This window comes from Harpia harpyja, chromosome 6, assembly GCF_026419915.1.
Source record: "Harpia harpyja isolate bHarHar1 chromosome 6, bHarHar1 primary haplotype, whole genome shotgun sequence".
NCBI lineage: Eukaryota > Metazoa > Chordata > Aves > Accipitriformes > Accipitridae > Harpia > Harpia harpyja.
Window position 1 is genome coordinate 35794106 of NC_068945.1, and position 25878 is coordinate 35819983.

General features: G+C 43.5%; 1 protein-coding gene across 3 annotated transcripts in view; it reads left to right on the plus strand.

Moving 5' to 3' along the window:
- SLC38A1 (solute carrier family 38 member 1) overlaps positions 1–25878 on the plus strand; it is a 41657-nt gene that overhangs the window by 1275 nt on the left and 14504 nt on the right. For all 3 annotated transcript variants that reach the window (XR_008235451.1, XM_052788742.1, XM_052788743.1), the window contains exons 2-10: positions 7360–7572; positions 14856–14931; positions 15505–15620; positions 20608–20681; positions 22298–22390; positions 22668–22749; positions 23952–24034; positions 24941–24999; positions 25132–25257. Coding sequence is in view for 2 of the 3 variants with exons in the window: in XM_052788742.1 (XP_052644702.1) it covers positions 7454–7572; positions 14856–14931; positions 15505–15620; positions 20608–20681; positions 22298–22390; positions 22668–22749; positions 23952–24034; positions 24941–24999; positions 25132–25257 (828 nt within the window). In the remaining variant the exon portion in view is untranslated. The remainder of the gene's footprint in view (positions 1–7359; positions 7573–14855; positions 14932–15504; positions 15621–20607; positions 20682–22297; positions 22391–22667; positions 22750–23951; positions 24035–24940; positions 25000–25131; positions 25258–25878) is intronic.

Below are 25878 nucleotides of genomic sequence, written 5' to 3' on the forward strand. Positions count from 1 at the left end.
GCTTTGTGGCACTTCATCCACCTTTAGGTTTGTTTGGGTTTTACACGTGCTTGAAAGGCAACGTAACATGGACAGGCCATTGTTCTAAAAGTAAAGAATTAGAAAAAGATCCTTGCTAATTGATAAAATACATTCTGGAAGAAAAAAAAAAAAGCCATTCTGAGTCTAACCATCTTAGATCAGAAGTAAAAACGGCTACAGGGTGAGAAAGAAAGAGCATCTTTCCACCTAACTTTTACTTGATTTGCCACCAAAGTACCAACGTCCTTTAAAAAGCCTCTAAAAGGAAATTCCATCTGTTGCTGAAGGATACAGAGTATCAATAACTGCCCTTTTCAGGCTAGGAGCCCATGCCAAAATTGCACTGAAATCGACTGGCAAAACCTGTCTGAAATCTAGGAACTGCCATATTGCCGGTGAGCAGAGGCCTTCTGCTGTGGCTTGGTGGGAATTCACTGACTAAAATGGGATCTGCTTCACTGTCGTACTGAACGACTCCTATTTGACTTTGCCCTTTTTTTGGAAGGTTTTTTTCTTTTTAAGAGGCACCATAGAGAGAGCACTTCACTGAAGCACACTGCAGCATCCTCTGGCTTGTCACTTGAGACCATTTACGCTGTAGTTAGACCAACTGGGCTCTCCTGCCCAGATGAGGACGGGAGACGTGTTGGCAACGAGCGCCGCGCTCCGCGCACCCCTGTGCAGAGGATTGTCCTCCGAGTCGTCCGGGGCTTTCCGCAGACTGCTGTAGAACATGGAGGATCAATTCTCCTTCGCCTCCAAATCCTGCTTTTTAAAGGCTTTTAAAGGCTAGAAGGGGAGGCAGGGCTCTCTCAAGCTGGTCTGCTTGCAGGCTGCTCATCCTGGGTCTCTGTCCTACATTTCGTTGGGGTTTTCTGGATCTGGGGGTTTGTTCTTTACCGGGGGAAGAGTGGTGACTGAGCAGAAATGGGGCTCTCCTTCCCCCCGTGCTCTCCCCTGTCTTTTTCTCAGCTTGCTCATTTCTGTAGAAACATGCTTAGCACATGGCGTGACAATAACCACCGCTTTGAAAGTTTGTATTGTGAAGGCAAACAAGATGTTGTGAGAATATTTAAATATTCTAAGCCTGAATTCAGTTTCCTTTCTGATAGGTACTTATTCTTGTGCTCTTAATCCAATCCAAGAAGTTTGAGCGGTCACGCTTGGGAAAAAATGGCAGCTTTTTCGTGTTGAAAGTGTTTCATGGCCCTTTTGCGGTTAATTCCCATAATATTTGTGTGAGCTTATCAGGTAAATATCACTCTGAGTCTCTTACAGTCAAGAAAACTGAAGCAAACAAACTACTTGTAAACTGGAGCAGAAAGAAAGGTGAGTTACGTGTGAATTTATGCAAAGGGTTCTTCCTTCTGTAGCAAAAAAATTATTTTAAATAAGAATTTCAGAGCTGCTATTTAGCCCTTACAAACACATCTGGATAGTCTGTTTCGTTGCTGTAACCTATAAAGCCCCACTCGTCCAGCGCTTCCACTTTCTGTGGAAGACAACAGTTCGTTTATTCGTGGCGGTGCGTTCTGGGATCTCTGGAGCAAAAACGGAGACTGTTGAGAGAATTTCACAGAGAAATATAATTAGGAAAAAATGTGACTATATTCCTCTGCCAAATGCCTTCCCTAAATTGACTGGGAAGGGCTCAAAACAAAAATGTACTTAAAACCATTTTCCTTTATGGCTCATCTTTAAGTGTTTTGCCTAAAGTAATGAATCACTGGGTGAATCAGACTGGGTTTTTATGATTTCTTATTTGCCTGCCTTTGATCAGCTGAGTAGCCTGTCGAGACTTAATTTGGGACTGTCTTCCCTTTCTTTATGGCAGCGTGGAGAGCGACGGGGCAGAGCAGGAACATTTTCCTGTTGCAGCACAAGGTTGCGCAGTACCGAGAGATAGGTTGAGAAACCATATTTGTGCTCATCACTTCTTTTTTAGAGCATCCTTTCCTGAGTTTGCTTCTCAAGCCTTCTGTCACTTGTTTGTTTCCCCCCCCCCAACCTAATCTTTTAACTCTTTCCATCCCTTGTGCCGTGGGGGCTGTGTGAGCGAGAAGGAACCTGGAAACGAAAGGTGATGGCTCGCCGCTGCCAAGCAAACAGCTGCAGCAGCTGGAAGGCCTTCCAGCCGCCGCACGGCCCTCGGCGTTGCCAGTGGGCAGGACAGGCACATGCCGGCACCTCGGTGGTTCTCCGTGAGCCGGTGGGGCCAGGGTGAAGCCCCTTCGTCCCGCCGCTCCTGCGGCTGCAGCCTGCTGCAGAGGGGCAGTACCGAGGAGCTGGAGGCAATGACATTTCAAGCACTGCAGATGTTTGCTCAGTGGATGTGAGTCAGTCTTTAATTTCCAAGCTCTTTGTTATCTCGGTGGCTCTTCTCTAATCTCTCCATTTTGTCCTTCCTGTAGACGAGGAGTAAATCGGGAGCTTTATGTTCCACATGTCAGGTGTCACTGATGCTTAAAAAAAGGAGATCGTTGCCTCCCCGCCGCCCAACGTGATACTGTTACGTAGAAAGCCCGTTATTGCTTTTTGTCAGTTAAGTGAATAGTCCGTACACAGAGTTTCAGGCTCAGTGTTTCATTATTTATATCTGTGGCGTCTTACTGGTTGTATTCTTCTTCTTTGAAAGAACTTTCAAAAGTATGAGCACAGAAAGACGTATCACATCTCAGGCTTTGCAGGAATAAAACCAGCTTGTGTGAAACTCAAGCGCTGGATTCTGATGACTCGTAAAGGACCAAGAGGAGTTTTTGGCAAAACTTCCTTTGAGAAAAAAGTTGAGTCATATTTCAGCTTTTAAGCATATTATCTTGAATTCCATAGTTAAAATTGCCTAGCGTGTCTTGGATATTTGTCATCCCCACAACCGTTTGATTGCGGGAAGCGCGCAGTGAATGAAGTGCCTGGTGAGTGTGCAAGGGCTCATGACAAAAACCATACCCAGAGACGGGCGAGATGGTGTCCAACCCGACCACTTACCCAAACGCCTCTCGCCTACTCGGTCAGCTTTTGGGCAGCCACGTGTCTTAAGGTGGCACTTTTAGAATGATGTCATTTACAGGATATGAAAAAAAAAAAAATGGCCCGTGAATTAAGCCATCACCATTACCACTGGGAGTGATAATGTTACTGTTAAAAACACAACTTCTAGCGAAGTGTTTTCTGCGATTACACCTCTTCCAGGTACTGCCCAGAAAGGATTTATGCTTGAGCCAGCAGAATAAATAAAGTTAGACTGTCTGTATTACCATATTTTTTCAAATACAAACTTTCTGAGCCCATTACTACCGTTGTGGAATTTTAACAGTCCAGAAAACTGGAGTTGCAGGGATTTTTTTTTTTTTTTTTTTTTTTGGATGTTTCAGAAGGCAACAGAGAAAATGACCCCAGTTCTTGGAATGTGTTTTAATGGCTTGTGAAGGTCTCAATGTCCTTGAGAAAAATAAACTCATTTTATCTTCTTGTGTCATCTCACAGTCCTCCTTCTGAAGTCTCTGACCAGTTGTAATCTTTCCCATATTCTGCAAGGAACACACGATGAATAAATTATGCATAATGGTTTTTACAAGACGTGTCATGGGATGTTTAAAGAGAAAGCCAAGCTCCTAGGCCAGAGCAGTGCTTTTTCTGCTAAACGGAAGCGCTAGATCAGCTACCAGACACAGACCTTTGAGGTTCCTTTAGAAGGGTCATTAGCTCTTTCCTGGTTTTCTCTCAGGATGATTCCTGCTTCAGGAAGGAGCGTTTGCCCATCCGAGTAGACAAGTTTGAAGTAAGAACAAAATTCTTGTTTCTTCTTGTTGATTTACTGTGTGTGTGTCTGGAGAGAGAGGTTTGATGGCAGGTCTCTGGAAGTTTCCTTTTTGGGAGGTTGAAGGCTGGGCAGAGTAGTAGGCACAGTGACTGGAAGTCATTGGGGTTGCTACAGTCACTCTTCAGATGATTATTTACTGCCTTTCAATGTGAGTTAGGAATAAAGCTCAGTCTAGGAACTTTTGCCAATGTAGCATTCTTATTTGCATTTATTTCATGACATTTCTTGAATGAAAAGGCCTTAAAAGTACAAACATTACCATGCTGCTTCCAAGGTAGCTCAGCATCAACATATGGTGAACTCTTATCAGTCGAAGCAAATTTTTTTTTTTCTTCCCACGGCATTAGTGGCACCTACACCTGAGGTGGCGACTTGCTTAGCTCGGCTATCCCCAGCGTCGAAGCTCCCTTTGGGAGCAAAGCTATTGCATTTCCAGAGAGCAGCACAGCGTGGCTGCAAACCCCTCCCGTGGGCCAGGGCAGATTGTCCTCTGGCAGCACCAAGAGGCCAAGTGATGCTCGACTTGTAGGGAATAAAGCTGGTTGACGTGAACCCTACCCTTTGGGACCGTAGATTTTATTTAGACGCCGCAATTTGTCGCATCCATGAACTTGAAATTTAAAGTAGGTGATTTGGGGGTGAAATTCATGCCACCACCTGTGCTCCGCTGACTGTGGAGGGTGCCTAGAGTGATGCGCAGCGACAAAGGGCTTGCTCTGTATATATCTAAGGTAAAGTTATCTTGGCAAAAAATTTGCAGTTTGCATAGTGGTTTTTTTCCAGGTATCACACTTCCATCGCCCTTTCCCTCTGAATCTGCAAGCGCTTCACAAACTGAGTGTTATTGTCGCTATTACCATCCTAATTTTACAGCTGGAGGTGCTAAGGATGAGGTGGTTATCCTGTGCCAAAGATTTGCGATGAGTTCATGCTGTGACAGTCAAAGTTTCAGTCCCCAGCCCCACCGCTCTCTCTTCACCCTCCTTCTGTTTTGGTGCCGAGATCAGGTTTTCTCATACTTGGAGGTGCAGTGTGTTATTTCACTCAACAATTTTTTGGTTTCAGGGGTTTGTTTGGTGTTTGGTTTGGTTTTTTTTAGTAAATCACTTAACCTAGCGAGACTCCGAGGCAGATTCAGAGGTGTGCCTGGTGTCACGCTGCTTCAGGAGCAACTCATCTGCCCGAAACCTGGGATCTGCTGAAATGATTGTGGTGCTTCAGCTGGCACTCCTTGCACTGAGGCTTCCCTGCGTCTTCATTCAATCCATTTTCTGTAGAATCAGAGTTTTGGTTAAGACAAAAAAAGGGTGTCACTTTCTCACCGCAAAGATTCCTTGTAGATAAACCAGCCAGCCGTTCTCCTGCCGGTCCGGCCTTGCAGCATTTCAGCTACAGAGGGGCAGAAGGGCGAAGCGGGAGCTGCACGTCAGCGAGCCGCGAAGTCTGCTCCCCAGCACGCCATTTACCTCACAGGAGTGCTAATTTCAGCACCTGCTTTTGCAACACTTAACGGGGAATCTACTGAGCACAGGCAATGTCATTTTCTTGAGCACAGGCGATGTCATTTTCTGAAAATCCTCCTGGGGGACCATGACGCAAAATGGCGCCCAAAGGGAAAGCTTCTCTGCTTGAATCTTACATGCACTTTTTTACACGGGTTTTTAAATGTCAGGGGATACAGATCTCGGTACAGAGGTTGTCAGGTCTATTAAGGAATTATTTATTTTAGGAACTCATGGTCACAAGAAGCTTCAGGATTCAGCGGGCTCGGTCCTTGCCACCTCAGCAGTCGCCATCTCCTGTGGCTTTATCCTTTTATAAAAAGATCGTGCTTCTCTTCCAAAATAGGTAGACTATTTTATCCCCGCAGCCTCCGGGAAGACTGTTCCAGAATGTCACTGCTAAAACCACCCTCTGCTTGCCAGTCTGCATTTATTTATCAGCAGCCTAAATCCACTTTTTTTTTTTTAATTGTGCCAACATTTTAACACCTGAGCGGTCGCTCTCCTGGTATCTGTAGTGGAAATCTCTTCCGCAGAGGAGCTGAAAAGGACCCAGCTCGCATCCCCGCCAACACCATCCTCGCACCAGGCTGTACCAGGCCCCGTCTGCCACCGTAACCACGTGCTTAGTTGCTCCTTCAGCAGAAAAGAGCAGATCCGGCCCTACTGTAAGCCTCGAGGCTAGCCTTTAAACTTTGCACCTGAAATTTGGATGGTTTGGGCTCTTGAGGAAATGTTAAGGGCACACGTAAACCTTAAAACTACATTTCTGAGAAAGTATTTACAGGGGAAGAAAAATTGCTCATTTGCAAAGGCCTTTTCTGCGTGGTGGGGATGTGGTATAAACCAGAAGTATTGGATCCTGTAAACTTAATTTGAAACAGGCAGATGTCATAACTGAACGAGTGAACTACATCCTCCTGCCTCGGCGTAGTGCCCTGCAAAAGCCAGGGATGCTCCTGCTTCTTTGGTTGCATGCGAGCAGTTGGATGGGTTTGAGGTAGCCCTGGGAGTTTAAAAATATCCCCAAATTAATCTGGCATCTGAGCATTCACCAAGTACCCCTGGGTGAATAGTCGTTTGGCAATACTGCAGGAGATTCATTCACAAAACGGGAACTGAGAGAGTTGTGGTGCAGGAGCTCGTTCGTGAGTAACATCCTGTTGCCTCAGCACCACGCTGGAGTTGTAGCTCAGCCGAAGAGTGATTGGACTCTGGAAAATATTGGTCTTTCGGTTGATTTGCATTGCTGATGAGGAAATATGTCACTGTAGCAGACTCGGCTGATCTGCCTTTGGTGTTATTCTTGGTGCTCTTATGCAACACACCTATCAGAGGAGAGATGACCCGATCTCTAGATAATAACTGCTTGACACAAGATATACATTACTCTTTCTTCCTATGATACATGAGCTTAGGGATTTGGTTTTGTCTGTTTCTGTCCTTGTTCAGGGTAAGTTTAACCATACACAAAGCATCCTCTGCACATCCTCTTTACCAAAAAACTTGAACATATTCAAATACCTGGACTACAGCTATTAGTAGAACAGAGCACTGGGATAACTCTATCCCTTCCATCCACTTAGCAACACCACGGACACAATATATTTTATACTTTTAAGTAGGAATGGAGAACATACAGAAGACAAACACAGAGTATCAAAAAGGGACTTGGACAAGCAAATCAGTTTTATTCCTCAGTTTGTAGGTGGTTAACCTTTTTTCCTGAAACAAATAGGATTGGTTCGCTCACTAGTTTATAAATACAAGTACTGTCTTCAGCAGTTGGTTGCGGGACCAGGTATATTTATAAGGTTAGTGAAGTTGATCTCATTCAGGCGTATAAGGTTACTACCGTTGTGCAATGCATTTAGGATATAACCTGAGGTCCTTCTAACAATACAAAATTGGTTGCTGAGGACGGTCCCTCTTGTCCAGGTTTCACTCGTTTCTTCTGGTGATATTGCCTGCTATTGGTGGTATACATCTTGGGTTTTTTTCTTGTGTTTTATTTAGGTTGCTGACAGTCTGGCTGCAGTTTACTCACGAGATACCAACCAAACACTAATATTTGGAGAAACACTTGGATAGGTACAGTTCCTCACCCAGGATGCCTTTCAAAGCTGGATTAGAACTGACTGAATTGCAGAATATGACTGTCCCTGAAGATGATAACATCAGCAATGATTCAAATGATTTCACAGAGGTGGAAAATGGCCAGATAAATAGGTGAGTATTTTTCCACTGACGCTGCCTGTGCTAAGAAACACGCTGTTTAAAAACAGCATTCTAATTTTCAGTATATGTCTTGAATTATTCATTACCAAGTCATGCTCCATTTGAAGATGTAATTTGAATTTCATATGTGACATCTGTTGGGCATAGGCTGCAACAGCAGATAAAGCAAACAGAGTGGCAATTTATTCATCGTTTTGAATCTTTCAAATTAGTCTAATAAAATGCACAAACATATAATGTAGCAAAAAGCCAACATTTTGAAATGTCTGCTTGGATACAGCAAAGAAGCAATAATAATTAATATAATGAGGCCAACGGCATAATTTGTTGACCTTTGATCTCTGATATGACAATTTTAACCTGCCTGGCCACCTCTGTGCACCCAAGCTCCTGGGGATTTACAGCTGGTGTGGTTGGCAGCAAACGTAGTCCCCGACCACTTTCACAATTCGGCAAGATAAACCAGGCAGCGGCTGTCGCTCCCTGAGGCAGGGATGGCAAGAAGATGGTAAAACAGAGACTTATACATAACTCATGTCAAGTTTAAAAAAATGCATCTATTTATCAGTATGGGTGAAAATCATTAGGTTTGCTTAAATTATTAGGCTGTCGGCTTTTCCTATGAGCTGTACAGTCATTTCCAAAGAGCAGCCTGTTCCACCAGCCCCCAACAGGTGCCGAGCTGCCCTGTTCACAGCAGAGACCTGCTGACGGACCCTGTCTGGGTTTTGTGAGCTGTAAAACAAGAAGCTGTTTTTCGATCAAACTTCCTGTTCAAATATCGCAAACCAAGGTGGAGCACACTGGTCAGCTGGTGCTCGTGTGGGGATCCAGTCCTGCCCGGCACTGGTGCTGCTGGGAAGCCTCTGCCGGCATATCATCCTGCTCCTTTACTGCTGGGCTGCCGTCGCCTGTGTTTATGGTCTTTAAAAACCTCTTCTCTTGCCTTTTTGTCTTCCTTTTGGCAGCAGCTTCTCCGCCTGCCTGGACAAACTCACACTTTCTAGTGTAAAAACAGAAGTAAGAGCTGGTTTTTCCCATGTGAGGGTAAAGTCGTGTGGCTCTCGCGGCCGTGCGGGCAGACAGGGAGCTTGGTGGCACGTCGTGCAGGAATCGGCACCCAACGTTGGCCATACCGTGCACATAGCAAAAGCAGCCAGCCAAACCCTGGGACGGAGCAGGGGCCTTCCCCCCCCGGGGGAAGTCCTGGGGCGGTCACCAGCTGCACCGTGTAGCGGTGCGACCGCAGTACAGCTGCACTGTTGAAGATTAGAGCTGGTCAGGAATTTTCTGATGCAACTGCTTTGATGGAAAGTGCCAAAACAAAATGCAAACCACTTCTGTGTAAAAAAAAAAAAAAAAAAAGAAAAAAAAAGGGAGAAGAAAAGGCAAGAGCAAGAAAAAAAACCAAACCCTCCAACTTTGCCAAAACAAAACAGTTCCAGTATGAACCTGCTTGCTTTCCTGCTGGCTCACTTCATAAGGCGAGGAGCTCAGGGGCTGACAGTGGTAAATTTGCTTCCCGGAGCCTGCCGAGCATTTATGTCCTTGAGGGAAGGAGTGGCTGTACCGAGCTGGTTGTGCCTCCCCAGCGCTTTGGCTGGTGCCACCAGTAACTGTTATGGGGAAAAAACCCTGTTAGCGCTTTATCTTTCAGTGAATGTTGATGGAGGGTGGGGAAGGAGCGTGCCGTATGTGCCTGATCCTCTGTGGTCACAATGTGCTTTGTGGAGTTAGAGCATCATAAGCGTGGCAAGGTCAGGGTCAGATGCAGACTGCCTGCAAAGGGAAGAAGAAAAGCGGGGTGAGGAAAGAGCATCAGAAACTCAGAGGCAGAATTTCTGATTACTGTTCTGGCTCTTAGGGCAGATGAACATATTCCACAATTCTCCATTCCTTTCTGGAGAACTTTTTTTCCTCTGCAGAGCATCATTTGGTTGTAGGATGCAGCCCATTACGGTTGTCTATTATCCCTCTGCCGAGGTGCTCACGGGACAGCCACTTTTTCATCCATCCCGTGCATGAGTATTTTTCCCCCTCTATATCCCGGTGTGTTCATGTTCCCATCCATGTCTAAAACAAAGAGTTTCAAGGCAGCTCATGCTGACCACAGCTTCCAGTGCAGCAGCACGTTGGCACTGGTGCTTGGCATCCCCTGGGGCTGAGCCACCCGAGGCCACTGCCCGGTGCAAGCACCTCCACACCGGCATGGGGGATGAGCAGGCGGGCAGACCCTGCCAAACGCATCCCGAAAGGATGTGGTTATTCCCTTCCTGTAGCTATTTTGGCAAACGCCCTGTCTCCATGGAATAAGAGGTTAACAGGCATACAGAAGAACACATTTTGTGCTGCTTGGCACATGATGCGAGGCCTTGTGAAACTCCAAAGTCCATCAAAATCAGTGCGACTTTTTCTGTTGATTTCACTTGAGCTTTAGATTAGATCTGCAATTTTCAACTAATTTTTTTGTTGTTGTTTCCACCTGTTTGATTTTGCACTCTCTATTTCATTTTAAACATTTTTTTCTCCCAGTGCATAATTTTTCAAGCTCAGCTAGAGCAGAGTTTTTAAGGGTCTTTTGGAGAAGGTAGACAGGGGAGAGGCTGATTCCAGGTCTGGTTGTAAACTCCAAGTATTTTTTCATCTTGGAAAAGAATTCTCTAGTTTCATTTGGACTTCCAGCCTTTTCTGGGCCTAAATATGCATTTATATATGCAGTTGTAGGGAGGGAGGGGATGTTGTTTGGAAGGGGCTGTATTGGGAGGGGTTTTTCTTTAATGCAGATGTTGAAATTCTTCTGGGAATATCAATAAAGAGACTTGCACCAAATCCGGACAGGGATTTGGTGACTTTTAACCATCTATCCTGGCTATAAAACTTTGCCACCTCTGCACATAACTGTAAACCAGTATTTAGATGACTTACTCCTTACCTGTAACTATGACAGTGCTCTTGGGAAGCTGCTGGCTGAATGCCTGTCTTGGTTTACAGCTACTAGTAAGTTATCAGCACCCCTTGTTCGGTTGACAAGGTTGTTAGTAGGTATACCCAGATCTGGTCCAAGTTCACAGTGTAAGTCAGACCAAGGTTTCTTCTGCACGTCTTGTTCCTGCCTGCCCTGGAAATCTTTGCCATTGCTCAAGTTAGCGCTCTGTTTCAGAAGCTGCCTAAGGATAAAGTTCTGTCATCTTGGCAAAACTAGCTTTCCCTAACAAATGTTTAAGGCATTGTCAAATATTACTTTAATTGAATTATGTTTAAACGTATCTGTGAGATGGCTAAATGGTTTTTGGATAACTCTGCTTAGCCAAAATGGTTAGCTCACCCTCATCAAACATTTTTCATTTAAGTCCTTTAATAAATTAAATTTGGAAACCATAGTTAAATATGGTCCTTTTAAAACCACTTTATCAATAAGACTAAGTTTCTACTTTGCACTAAATCAAACCAGGAAAAGAATTAGATGAAGAAATTCTTTCCAAGCCAACCATGAGGCTTCATGCATCGCAAGGATGAGCTGATTATTTTTTGGCCAGGGTATTTTATTAGTGTATCTGAAAAGTTGTGTATAAGCTGTTCATAATCAGCTGTGATGTAGGAAACACAGCAGGAAAGCAGAAACATATAAGAACAGGTTATGTCTTTTAACGATGAGTAAAGTATTTGAAATGAAGACAACAAACAGCACAAATGGATTTCATGCTTGTCAGGGAGTCAGAAGGCTTTGATGGCACAGACGATCCGACTGCGCATTTCCACAGCACCTGTCACAGTGGCCTCTAGTCCTTGGGAGGGCTGGGAGAGGCTGGAGTAAACAGTCATTTCACTTCATTCGTGTCATATTTATAGAGGTCAAACATACAACATTCTGTGACAATGAATAGCTCGTTTTCTAAGCACTTCTATTAAGCAGAGCAGATGCATGTCATGGTTTAACTAGAAATTCCAGTATTCCAACATATGTTTCCTCTCATATGCTATAGGGGAAAAAAACCACTCTGAAACAAAAAAAATGTTATAAAAAGCAAAATCTTGGGAAAATTTGTTTCTGCTGAATCCATTGGATTACATTCCCCCTACTTTTTTTTTTTTTTTTAATTTCAGTTCAGTAATACATTCCATTTATGGAAAACTTAGGCTGTTATATGGTACGTCTGTACGACCTACTGAGCGTGGTCCCGAGGCAACCTTCTTGTCTGGACTTGCAGGTTAAGTTGCCTGCAACAGCAAATGCAGCACAGCCTCCGGATCAGGCAGACCCCCCCATCTCCCACCACCACATCACTGCGGAGCTTTCTGGGCAAGCTGTCCTGGTGTTGGGAGGCAGGTACTGGGAAGCACCCCGTAAAAAAGCTGGGCTCAATGCAACGAACCCCGTGATTTGGGAGCCCCATGTGTGACTTTGCCCTCCCGTACACATCACACAGCATAGATGGAGAAAAATGTGCAGTGTGAGGTAAATGTGGGGTGGATGAGGAGCCGAGCTTGCAATAGGAGATGAGAGGCTGGACAACAATCCCAGTCCATTTTAATGTAGGACTAACTCAAAAGAAAGTAGTTTGGATCAATTTATCAAATCAGACTAGTTTTCTTAAGTCCCATCCAGAAGGAAATAATGTGTTTGTTGGCCACAGAAGGTGCCAGGTCTGCAGAAGCTGTTTCCTCTGTCAAAAGTATTCTAATGGAAAGTCCCATGGTCACTTTATATTCAAGCAATATTACTCAAGTATTGTCTTTATCGTGCATTGGTTCTTTCACAATAATTTTCATCAAACTTTTAATACCAGGTGGCAATAATAATAGTATCTACAAATTTGTTATTTTTGTAATTATTAAGGGGGGGACTGGCTGCAGAGGGATAAGGAGAAGTGGGGGGAGCAGACTAGTTACTTCTATCATAACTCTGACAAAATCTAAAATGACACATGATCTCCATAAATGACAGAAGAAGGCAAAGTCCACAGATGTTCCCAGCAGCACTTACAAATCCAAAAGAGACAAAACTCTTCTCTGTGCTCCTGCCCGTACAAATTGCCTGCGGGGTGTTTCGAGAGAGAGCTGGAATGTCTTTTTCAAACCGTTCACACTCTGCTGCCTGCGTTCAAGAGATGGGCTTTAAACAGACATGAAAAAAAGCACATGCTCTGAATCAGGTTGAGATTTTATTCCATGAGGATGAAATACGTACACGGTGAGCTTTGGAAAGTTAATTTTGGATCAGTCTATCTTAGAAGTGATTGCTTTTCACTTCCTAAAACAGTGGGAGAGGTTCAGCCACCTATTCCAACTGCGTTAGGGCTGGTAAACCTGGCACAGTGTCTCTGTTTTGCAGCAAATTAGTTGCTGAAGTTAGTAGTTTAAAAAGTATAAGAGAAGCCTGTAGTTGGTTTTTATTGTTATAAAGGAAGTCAAAGCAGACCAACGGGTAGGAGTCAAAGTTGCAACAAAACCGTCAAAAATACTACATACTTTTTGCCAGCTATGCCCAGATTTAAGGGATAGACTCAGAATGTGTATGTAGTACACAAAATGTTAAAGACACAGGGCCCAGAGCGCCAGCTGTGGAAGCCAAGTCAGCAGCATTACAATTGCGTGATTTTGGCATACGCTTAGAAGCTGTGTTAGCATATATCGCTAGTAATTAGGCCACAACCAGGGTAGCAGGGAAGTTTGATAGAGCTCTGTCTTTATGAGTTCACGGTTATATTACCAGCCTAAATACCGCTGGATGTACCTAAGCGATGCACAGTCTTGAGTCACGGTTTGAGCTACTCATCCCCGGCCAGTAGATGTTCCCAGCTGTGGGGAAAGGCCAGCGGTGCTGCTCTTTGTGTTCAGCATATTGTTTGTCTGAATTTAAGAAGGGCCACCTGAATTTACCTACAGCAAAAAGGGTCTCTGACACTTGGTGACAGCCCCTGGTTAGGTACATAACACGTACGATGGCTGATGCATTAGCCAGTGCAGCCTAAGAACCATCTGTGGATTAACGAAGATGCCAGGGATGTAATTGTGCATAAACCTTCAAAAGATGAAAATCTGAAAGAATGCTTTACACAAACTAAAATGTTTGCTGAAGAGAGGATCTGGGAGAAGATAACAGCTCATCCAAATCAGAAGTGTCGTAAATCCCAAGGTTACCGACGCAGCCACGGGAGGCAAATCTTGTTCTGGTGACGGAAAGTTCCTAAATGTGGCTATATCAAGGACACAGAACAAGTAAAGGGTGCAGAGAAAGAAAAGCTGTTTACTCCATGTTTCCTTGCACAGAAGTGTTTAATTTTGCAGTATGGTGAATTCAGTATTGAATTTTGAAGACACTTAAATGAAAATCCAGTAGCACAGAACGATGCACCAACAGAGCAGGTCGCCCGGTTCACGATGGTCCGGGCAGTGCTGGCTGCGTGCAGCTCCTCTTCCTCCTCTGAACTCCAGCCGTACCCACCCTACGGTGGCAATTTAGGGTTTTGTAGGGTGCCGCACTGTCACCCGGCACTGAGGGGACAGACAGGTTCTTTTAGGGATCCTTGGCAGAATAATGACGGCACTAAATTGTAGTTACAACTAAAGCTTTATTTTCTTACCAGGATATTACGATTAGTGTGGCACAGAATCAGCGGGTGGGCAGGGTACCTGGGACCTTCCAGGCTGGCATGGAGGGGAGTAATTGGGCTGGCACCCAGGAGTCTTGAGGCCAATAGGGAGGGAAAGGAGAAATCTGTTTGGTTTGTCTGCTTGGTTCACAGGACCTTCAGGGCCTGATAACGAGGGAAAGGGAATGGATGCATGGCCCGCTCAGTCACGAAGAATGGCTGCTTGCCTGATAAAATGGTGTTAGTTATGCTAAGCACATGAGCAGGGGTCGGGAGCAGGGGGTACCGGTCACACCTTGCAGGACACCTAGAGAAGTATCTCCTCTCAGTGTCTGTGCAAACAAATTACTTTCCCGTCCACAAAATCGGTGCTGCTGCTTTACTAAATCTCCTAAAAGACCATTCTGTATATATACATTTATGCTGCTTTACTAAATCTCCTAAAAGACCATTCTGTATATATACATTTATTCTGATCTTGTGCTCATGTTACCTTTATTGATGCCCAATGCACGCTGGTATCAGTGAAGCATAGCCTGGCTCATTAAAGTTATGAGTTTGACCTCTTTTTGCATACAGTTTTTATACGTTGCCTATTTTGTAATCACTTGCTGCTCATGGAATTAATGTGGTCGCATTTTCTAAACACTTGCTGGAAATAAATCCTCTGACTTCTTTCAGCAAGTTTATTTCGGATCGAGAAAGCAGAAGAAGTCTCACAAACAGCCACCTGGAGAAGAAGAAATGCGATGAATATGTAAGACTCTTGCTGTTCTTTTCCCTGTCAAAATGAACTGTATGTTATGTATATGAAGGGCCTTAGACATGGTCTTCAAAAGCGGTGGGCACACACAATTATAAATGAAATTCAGGTTCTAATAGGAACTGCCTGTGCTCAGCACTTAAAAAAAAACCCCAAAACCAAAAAGCCCAAGCATTTTGGTCAAGTTGAGGCAAGGGAATCCCTTTGGCCTGTGTTAGGCAGGAAGTCCTGGTGGTTCCTTATTGGCCTTACAATATATAAATCATGGGCCTAAGATGTTTCGTGGGTTGCGTGAAAGATGGGGTTTAATACTGAAAGTGTGGTATCAGTTGTGTGTTGCCTATACCATTTACATCAGTTTACAAAATCTACAGGACAGCAATCAGAGTGTAGCTGTGGCAGGGTTCAGCGACACTTTTTCCTCTTTCAAACCAGTTTTTATTAAGTTGTTTCTAGAGCAGTAGTTACTTATACCTGATATATCGCAAAACGTGGATTTTGAAGCACAGATGCATTTCCCTGCTCTGTTCCAAGCTGTTGCTGATGCATCTGTCTTTACTTCTCCAGATCCCAGGAACTACTTCGCTGGGGATGTCTGTCTTCAACCTCAGCAATGCTATTATGGGCAGTGGGATTTTGGGTCTTGCTTTTGCCTTGGCCAACACGGGAATTCTTCTTTTTCTGTAAGTATTCGCGTGGTGAGTAGCTGATCTCTGTGCAGTTTCACTGCGTTTGAAGAATGTGTGTGCTGCCAGCAAGCGGAGGAATTTATAGTCCATCTGTAATCAAGTACAGCATTCAAGCCTGAAAATGTTAGCTGCAAGTTTCAGACATTTTTTTTCAGTCAGATTTTTTTGGGGGGGAAAAGCCACTACTTGTAATGCTAGAGCAAATTAAGTCCCTGTTATTTACTACAGACCTGAGCCTAGCCAGGGATTTTTCCTATGGTCCACAAGCTACACATACATCGGAAATATTCAGTAGTAATAGGTGCAGTGGGATAGTACCTCGTTCTTATTTGTGTCACAGGATCTCCAGAGCTTTCATCAAAGCATGGTGCAATAACTACTTTTTTTTTTAACCAAGAAAAAGAATATTTATATTCCTTTATATGTTACATATAATATTTTCATCTCACTCCCACAGTTTCTTCAGTTTCTTATGTGAGAGTCCTTCAGAGCCAACATAAATATAGCCAAGATTTTAGTATAAAAAAAGAATTGAGGTAGAGTGCTTAGCTCCAGCAAAAAAAGAGGCATTTTGTAAAGGAGAATTTTATAGTTTAAAAATGAAATGGTGCCAGTGAATGAGCAAGACACAGTGTTATTCTGTGTTATTCTGGATCGCAGTATGAGACGTTTCATTGTGAAAAGTGATTGTTAAGATTTCAGTGATAAATGTTCATTGAGGGAAGAAATACAATAATTTACAGTCTTTGAGAACTGTTCAACACTGTTATTGAGTTTACAGATTAAAGAGGTGTCATTTCTTGAATGTCAAATCTAAAAATCTAGAACTTTTGTTATTTCTTAGGTTTTTGGGAAATATATAATATGAGCCCTGTATGTAGCAGAGTGGATGGCCAAAGCGGTACATATAGCCATCTGCTCTGGGGTTTTGTGCCAGGATAGCTACATCCACGCTGCCAGCTTACAATTTGCTGTGGTTGGGTAAAATCTAGGAATAATCCAAGGAGTTAATCCATTTACATTAAGAATGTACAAAGTCTCATAATTGTGTTGTCACTAAGCTAGGCTATAAAGTAGCTGGACTCTAATTTAACTCTTTGTTATGCAGAGTGACTTATTTTATTTTTGCTGCTTTTTTTACCTAGTACTCTAACCTGTATGTGATACTCTACCCATGCTCTGACAAGCACACCTCTGAGGGTACAGACTGGTAGTTGCAAAAACTGGTGTAACCAGAAAAAAAAAAAGTTACTTCTCTTCAGCCTTGTTACCTCTTCTGTGATAATAGTGTCTCAGCTAAGGAACACCCTCAATTTCTCCTTAATGCTTTAGTTTTCTCTAATCTCATCCTTGTCTCATTCTTTCAGCAGTTTTTCATGACAGTTAAGTGAAATGTGAAATGTGTTTGCTCTAAAGGATGTAAAAACGCACTTTCTTTTAAGTGAAGTAGATCAGACCAGTGATGTGAACACCAGAGAAACTTCTAACAATGTCTGATGGTGACTGGGCTCGTCTTGGCCAGAGTAGTGAGTGTATGGAGTAGTGAGTGTGTAGATCTGTACCACCACATTGTACAAAAAACTGCCAAACCTGAACTGAATGTAGAGATTTTATGAAGTAAATAACAACATTATTCTCTACAGAATTAACTGTGTGTATTTAAAAGTGGTAATTGTTTTTGTTAGCTTTATAATACCTTTAGATCTGTTGGCCTAGAGATAGACCAGCCCGCTGAGATCAAAGGTAAGGAAGCTAGCAGGACCTACCTGACCAGGCTAGCAGAGCTTTCCCCTTTGAAGCTTGGAGATACAGGATCCTAATGTGGTGTCTCTAGTTACGCCTGAAAGTTGAACTGCTTTAAATGTTCTTTTATCATGCAATAATCCCAGAGTTAAACCTAGTCCATTAGATTTTTTTCTCACACTCTCATTCAGTGCATTTTTCCCATAAATGTATAGTTCTGCTGTTGCTATCACAGGTAGATCTTAGAACCATTTCTGCTTTACAAGCGATTAAAGATAGAGTCCTAGCAATACTTTCATTGCTTTTTGCACATGAGGAAGCACTTAAATTCATTGCTCTTGAGTAGCACAGTTCTGAAATGTTTCTAGGTTGCTTTATCCAGTATTGGCATGCACAATCCCTGAAAAGTAGAAAGCAGAGGCTGAAAAATTAAAGCAGCATTTTCAGCACTAACAAAGCAGACCCAGCCTGATTTCCACTCTCGCAGCTTTCAGGCTCCTGCAACGTGAAGTGTGCGCTGCCATGTACACCTGGATCAGTTCAGATCCTATATTCTTGGCATAAGACATGCAAAATAAACATGGCACTGAGTATATACTCTCACATCCTATTTGCGTAACTTAGTGCCATAGCAAAGTATCATGCTTTCTAGGCAAAATAACTGAGGTAGGAACTCAGAGGAACTTAATCCCGGTATTGTTGATAACTACAGCCTAGATCAAAGAGCATCCTTTCCTGTATGCAAAAGGGGAGAAAACCTTGCTGCAGAAAGACGGCACAAAAAGTTTGGGAAGTTAGACATGGGCCAGGCCACTGAGGGATGGCAGGAGCATGTGTCGCTGCCTGTGGTTTCATCGCGGACAGCCAGGACCAGAGTGATGGATCGCGTTGCACAGACATACAGGCTGGCCAAGTGCAAGGTGCCTTCAGCCTGCATTTAGCCCGGCACTGCACGTGAACTGAAAAACCCTGCTGAGGCACAGGGGCTTGTTAGATGAGGTATAGTACGAGACTACAGCTGAAGTTTCACACTGCTTTCTGCAGCCACTCCTGCTAGGCTTGGCTGGAAACAGTCACGAAGCTGCAGCCTAACTCCTCCACAGGTTTAGGGCAGGCTGGCGGACCAGCCCTCTGGGAGCCCATACGGTGGCAAACCCCGTGCTCTGCCGTGCTTTCCTGCACCCGATTCCTTATGAGAGTTCAGAGCTATTCTGTGCAATAAGGCAGGTGACTGCAGGAGCCTCACTGGTTCTTCTGGCCCCCCCAGAGAGGGCTGGGGACAGGACAGGTTTCAGCTGACCTGGTAATGTGGCAGCTGGGAGCAAACAGCAGTGGCATTGCAGGAGCAGTTTGTTCTTCCCAGCACTGTATCAATCCCCTGCCCTAAACTGTTTGTTCTGGATTTGTTGGGGGGGGAGGTAACTTGTGCATGTGCCGGTTGCTTCTTTAAAAGCAGGCAAAATAAAAAGTAGGGGAGTGCATTTGGGACTGCAGTGCAAGCTCCCCTGCTTCTGTTTTGAATTTGTGCAGAGCGAGTGGCATGGACATTTTCATTCCTTTCCAAGGGGTGGTTCTGGCGCAAATATCCCTGTCCATACCACAGTCCTGACACAAACAAGTTTTTCATACAGCGCTAATGAAAATGCCAAGTGTCTCTGTAAGAACCCTATGGGGAGCTAAGGACAACAGATCAGATAAATACCTGGCTGCTTGGGAGTGTTATTTTTACCGCTGCAAAGGCTCCATGAGCTCAGTGCCTGAAAAACGGGAGCTTTTAATATTAAAATAGACTTGATGCTGGCATGCAGAGCCAGAGCCATTTGGGGCTGGAAGTGAGTCAGCCCAGCAGCCGAGCACCAGGGGCTGTGAGCACCGTGCCTGCAGGCAGGCAGGGGCGTAACAGCTCTGCAGGGAACACGGGCAGGAGCAGGGCTTAGCAAATCTGTAAAAAATGGAGCAGAGTGACCTCAGCCAGCACAATCTCCCTTCCCTTCCCCACCTTCTCGAGGAGGAACACCCTTTGGGCTGTACAAAGAGCGTGTGTTATTGTCAACCATCATTCTGGCAAAAGAACAGTTCCTCCTATCGCCTCTTTATGTTTCTCCCTGCTGCTCCGGCCCCAAGAAACTTGTGGGTCGTTATTTGGCGCTCAAGAATTTCTAGTCTAAAATACTAAAAAAGTGGGGGGAGGAGGCTTCTCATCCCGTTCTTTCTATGTATTCCTATGAAGAAGATGTGTTGCTGCCTATGTATGGCAGCAGCTTGTTTTCTGTTAAATTCTAGGCTTGTTTTTCTCGGTGTCCTGAGGGTAGTTGTCATAATAAAGAGAGGAATTGCCAGCAGATTGTCTGAATGCTCTTCACACACATCATGAAAACATCATCAGGTCTTTGTGTGTCAGAGTGTTGGAGGGGAAGGCGCACATGGTGCTTGGCTTAAAGACATAGAGCAATGAGCAAATGTGTTTTTATGCACTTAGCCTCCGGCACTGACTAATTATCATTTGTGCCAGCAAGTTTCCTACACAAACAGTTTGGTCATTACTTCCTGCAATTCTTCTACGTGAAGTCAAATTATGGATCACGGCAGACCAGGAGTGACATCAGTGAGGGAACACCAGTTCCCACCTGGACAAAGTATAAACCTTTGGTTTCTGCCTTTATTCCCAAGGGAAGCCAGTCAAGCCTTAACTTCCCTCCTCTTCCCTGTGCCCTCCCCCTTGGGCACTGGGAGGCACATAAAAAGCCATCTGGGCACCCCTTTGGTAGCATATGAAACATGTCCTGGGAAAAGATGCTTCCATTTGTTATGGAAGTCCTTAAATAGAGGACTTCCCTTTGACATTTTTACTCTGCTTCCAGAAAAAAACCTTTAGAGTGGGTGGTGAGGGACATACCTGGCTCATCCTTGCTCTGATTAAATCATAATTCCTATCTGATAAGACATCTTTATTCTTGCTTCTTTCAATATGGGGAGGTGTAACTCACTAACAGGCTGTGCTCTGCAGCTCTGCTGAGTTTTACTTGATTGAATCCCTCTACATGCAGGGCTTTCTACCTCCGTGGTGGTGTGATGGAACTGCAAACAGCATGTGTATTACATGTATTTTCAGGGCTTTTTGCATTGCCAGAAATGTATAAAAATTATCTCGGAATCAACAGGAATATGACCTGACATGAAATATTGCAATGTTAAAGCTCAGCTCTTACAGTAAGCTTTATTTTCCATTCTTTTGTAGGCTGCTTTTGGTTTCAGTGACGCTGCTGTCTATTTATTCAATATATCTCCTGTTGGTGTGTTCAAAGGAAACAGGTAATTTAAGATGTTGTTATACCATTTCAGTAGAATTGTAAAGAACAAGAGGTGAAAAGTGCTCAAATAAGGCCAAGTGCTTTGTGTAAAATGTAGTTACTGTCACTTTGCTGACACAAGAGAAAGGCCTAAGACATTTTGGGTCAGAAGCCCAGAATTAACAAGAATTTATGACATGGCAATGGAGAACAGCATCTGACCATCACTATAAAGAAAAAAAACTTATGACAAAGAGTGAATTCTGCTGCCATGAAATGTTGTCTTCAGTGAGCTAGAAGGAACAGCTCATATAGTTTCTTTGCACTACAAAACTAATTGCAAATGAAATATAATGAATCTTTGCCTGTGGTGAAGCTTACCTGGAAACACAGTTTGGCTTTAATGGTTAGTGTGAAATTCCTGATAGCCTTTGTGGTGTAGTAGGAGGTTTCCTAGAAGAAAATATAAGAGAGAAGTGTAACTGTAAGCAAAATATATTCTAACCACAGAAATTAGAAGTTACCTACAGTGTTAAATGTCACTGTGCTCTGAAGTCCCAAGAGTCTCTTTCCTTGGGTAGCAGTCTCTGAAGGCAGATTTTTAAAATTATCTGTGCACAAGAACACTGTGATATTTTAATATGTAATTTGGACACACGTGAGTTACTGTTATAGCATGTATAATGGCAGCAACTGCCTATTTAAATTAGGTACGTATGCCTAATTGTGGACACATTTGTGCCCTGTTAGTTCCCAAAATCTAAGCCCTGGTTTCTATGCTGCTGGTACATTTAAGCTCAAACTTACTGTTTATACAAGCTTCACAGCAGAAATGTCAGCTATAAGGAAATATAGAGAAAACCAAACAATGGGATGCATTTTAAAAATCATCTGTACATCTTCTCTTTCTGTTCTCACATATCTCACCATCTTTACAATGTCCAGTCTTTTTCACGGCTTAAATCACAGCCAAGGAAAAAAACATTTAACAGAAACACGAACCAATTAATAGAGGAGTTTCTCAAGCTTGACAGATATTTAAAAGAAGTTTTAGTTATAATTCACACCTTTCCCTGCTTTTACCAAAACCATACCAGATGGAGAATTCAGAAGTTAAGGCTTCATCATTAGAAATTGTAAATCATCCTGTAAGTCAGTGGCTGCCCTCATTTGGATCGTTTAGTTAAAGTAAGTAAAATTGCAGGATCGCAGTACTGTGTCTGCTGTGGCCAGGCTGCCAGTGCTCCTTGTGGATCCTGCTGTAGTGAGTTTTGTCTGGGGATGAGGCTTTCTACGTCACTCTCATTGCGGGCGCACACCTAATATGCCAGGGTGGGAATACCAGAACTTAACGTGTCACTAGGGGTATAGACAGACTCATTAGAGGGGTGTAATAGCCTCATTAGGAGCTTCAATTTCAGAAGTGACTGGTAGCCAACGATAACATTTATAGACGTCAAGCAAACATTCCTACATAAGTTTCAGCTCTAGTAATTACAAGAGAGCTCTCTGTTTACTTGCAAAGGGCAGATATGGCTGCACAGATGGGTGGTTAGCTGAAAAGGAATCGTAAGTGTTTTGACTCAACGGCTTTCGCTGGTGTATTTGTTACCTTTCTCCTTGTTTCTTTTCATGCAGGCTGCATGGTGTATGAAAAGCTGGGTGAGCAGGTCTTTGGTACCCCAGGGAAAATGATAGTCTTCGGATCCACATCTCTCCAGAACGTTGGAGGTAAAGGAGATGAGGGGTATTGCAAAATAAAACCCAGGAACATCTCTCCCGGTGACATCTTGGGATCTTCATGCTCCTCAGTATAGCTGTGGCTAACACTTCGCATACAGCCCTTTAGAAATGCTGTATTACTGAATGATCAGTAGCTTAGAGTCAATTATAGTTCGGGATCTTCTATCATCAGATGCTGATGTGGGAAAAGGTTCAGGATGCTTCTCTGTACTTGTTCCGCAAAATATCTTACCCATTTTCTAAACTGATCTTCTTTTTCCTCCAGCAATGTTGAGCTATCTCTTCATAGTCAAAAACGAGCTGCCTTCTGCCATAAAGTTTCTAATGGGAAAAGAAGAATCTTTTTCGTAAGTTGAATTAATTTTGGTGATTAGGTTATAGAATTTAACGTTGTGTAGATAAGCTTAAGTGTATGTTTATAAAAGCTTTTAAGTATTGGATACTCTTCAGGTTTGTCAAAGTACATTTTCACAGGAATATCTCAGGTGGTTAATAAAAACCAAGACAACTTTGGGAAGGAAAAGAGGATGGATATGAAATGAAAGGTTAAGCCATCAGTAGTTACTCTCTTCACACACCAGATTTTCATGAAGAATTGTCATTTATACAAACCTTTTATCATAGCATGCAGTCTTTTACAGTGTCAGACAACACTTGAAGATACTGGGAACAGTGCAAGTTTAAGATATTATGTATTTCCCTGCGTTCTTAGCATCTTACAGGATTTTGGTCCTAAAGCACTGTCCGTAGTATGAAGTTCTTTGATCTAGCTTATGACAACAGCAGAGTATTATACTTAGATTTCTGCCACTTATCACTCCTTGACATTTAACCAGCTTCTTTAATAGAGGAGTAGTATTTCTTTATAGTGGTAAATGTCCTTTGCACTGGGTTATATGGTGTGCAGTAGTGCATGAGAAAAATGTAGAGATCCCGTTCCTCAGGCTTTCATACTAAATTGGACCGAGCAGTGGAAATAGGTCCTACAGAACATCACTAATGCTGTCCCTTCTCCCCTTTCTTGCTTTCCAGCAGGATTCAAAGCACCTTGCTAGAAGGAGATACAACCCTGGGCTGGCTAGTGCGTGCCAGCCTGCAGGAGCCTGGTTTGCCGCTCCAGGCATGTGCCCAGGTGTTTTAGCAAACAAATCGTGGTGCCCCCCCTCCCCGCCCCACTGTGCTGCATGTGTGGCCCTTTGCATGATCTTTCCTTGTCCTGGCAGGGTGGTTATATCAGGTTATGGAGGGTGTTGCTCTGCCTCTCTGTCCCACTCACTGATCTCAGCAGTAGGGTGATATTTTGTCTAGTGACTATGAAAATGTGCCGTATCTGAGTCAGAGCAGTGCTGTGTTTTAAGGGCTGGATATTCAAGAGTCTACAGAGTTTAGATGTGGCCCCCATCTCTCCTTTTGTAGAAGCTTGTAGGGTAAGGAGACCAAATATAGTTCTGTAACTGCAGCAATCAAAGAGGATGACTGAGTGTGAGGAAAACCAGAAAGGGTTTAAGGTGTGCTCACGCTGGTTTGTTTTTTTTAATGTTTTATACAGGGCATGGTACGTGGATGGGCGGATTCTTGTTGTCACAGTGACGTTTGGTATAATCCTCCCTTTATGTCTCCTTAAGAACTTAGGTAAGATGCAAATGGCCATTGTGGGAACAAAATAAAGGGGCCCAGACATCATGCCACTGACAGCCACACTGGCAACTCAACTATAACAAAAAAAAATGTGCTGTCGTTGTAATCTAAGCAGCCTCCCTGGTCCAGGACTAAGCTGTGTTTTGAGCATCTTGGAACAAGTAGGCCTAAATTGTCACAGCAGTTGAACTCAGTATGAACCAGCTTCATCCAAACAATTGTGGAAATTGATTTAAAAAATTATAGTTAAGAGGGTTTTCACTTCATAAGGTAATTCTGTCTTATGTGTAGCCTGTAAAAATAAGTTCACAAATTGTGAGATTACAAAAAATAACTTATTTTTCTATCAGCATCAAAATTTTTAGTGATGAGGTTAATTGGAGGTATTGGACTTCAAAGTAAGGCGTGTATAGAGGATTGCATTTTCAAATGTGTTTAAGTCCCCAGAGATGCCAGTAGGTACACAATGTATTTTTTAAAACCATATTACAAGTTTGGGCACTGAAGTCCTATTGGGATCTTCCTTTTGAGAAAATAACCCATACTCAGCTGAAGTGTATCAGGGAATCTGGGTCATGTTCTGATTGTAATTGCACATTTTCAGGTTTGCTTCAGTTATCACAGCCTCCTTCAAAAGTAAAATTAGTTAAACTGCCGTAAAGGTGACCCTCGGGAAGTGAAACCGGTCAGGGCAAAGCTCAGGACTGTCTGAAAGCCAGGAGGCTTGCGACGTGGGAGACTCCCACACCAACAGGACAGGCTTTCGTCCTACCCAGAAGCTCATGATACAGATTAAATGTATAATACATTCAAACTTTTCACGAAGCAGCAAAAAGAAGTAAAAAACAAGATATGGCAATAAAATAATTTTGTATGAGATTTCTGTTTAATTTCTTTCAGGGTATCTTGGCTATACCAGTGGATTCTCATTAAGCTGCATGGTATTTTTCCTGGTAGTGGTAAGTTCAGCTTGCTTGCTTTGTTGGATGAGAGTCACTTGATAGGATATTCACCATTTCTCTGATGTTTTCATTTTAATTTGCTTTTTATTATTATTGTTAGCAATTAGCTGTCTTCCACTCCTATTCTAGGTGATTTACAAGAAGTTTCAAATTCCCTGTGGCGGACCGGAGCTAAATACAACATCACCTATCCTATCAAATAGCTCAGCACATGAACATATGTGTAAGCCAAAGTATGTTATCTTTAATTCCAAGGTATGTTTCTTTTTATAATACTTATTTTTAATTCACATAATATATGCACCTACACCCCGTGTTCTTAATCCGATCAGCACCACGTAGGCCCTGATTCTCCATGCTTCCACTCGTGCTCCAATGGTGAACGCACAACGGGTCTCCTTGCCCAGTCTTATGGAGATGCCGTGCTGAACGTACCTCCTTGCGGTCTTGCTCTGCCCCGGTAGTAGATGTGCTAAGGCTGTGAGCCCGAGCTACTACCAGACAACTAAAGCTTTCTTTGGGAGAGTTTTCCTTTCCACTGCTTCTTACTATCCGTGCTGCAACTGCGCCTTTAGGCTGTAGTTCCCGAGTAAGCCGTTCCTGTATCCAAAGCCCAGAAGTAATCCCTCTGTCCTGCACACAAACCACTTCTTTGTGACAGGGTACGTGTTTCTGTAGCCATATGGTGAACTGGATTGTGAAAAGGATACAGTTGAAAGCTAATCCAGCAAAAATTCGATTGCCTTTCAGCTGGATGCTTTCCTCCATCGCCACACAGCTGCAGGGAAAGTTGTGCCAAGAGAATGCAAAAGAGCAACTGGCTGTAGCTGTGGGAGCAGGATTGCTCCCATCAGCTGTGCTGGGGTGCAGTGCTCG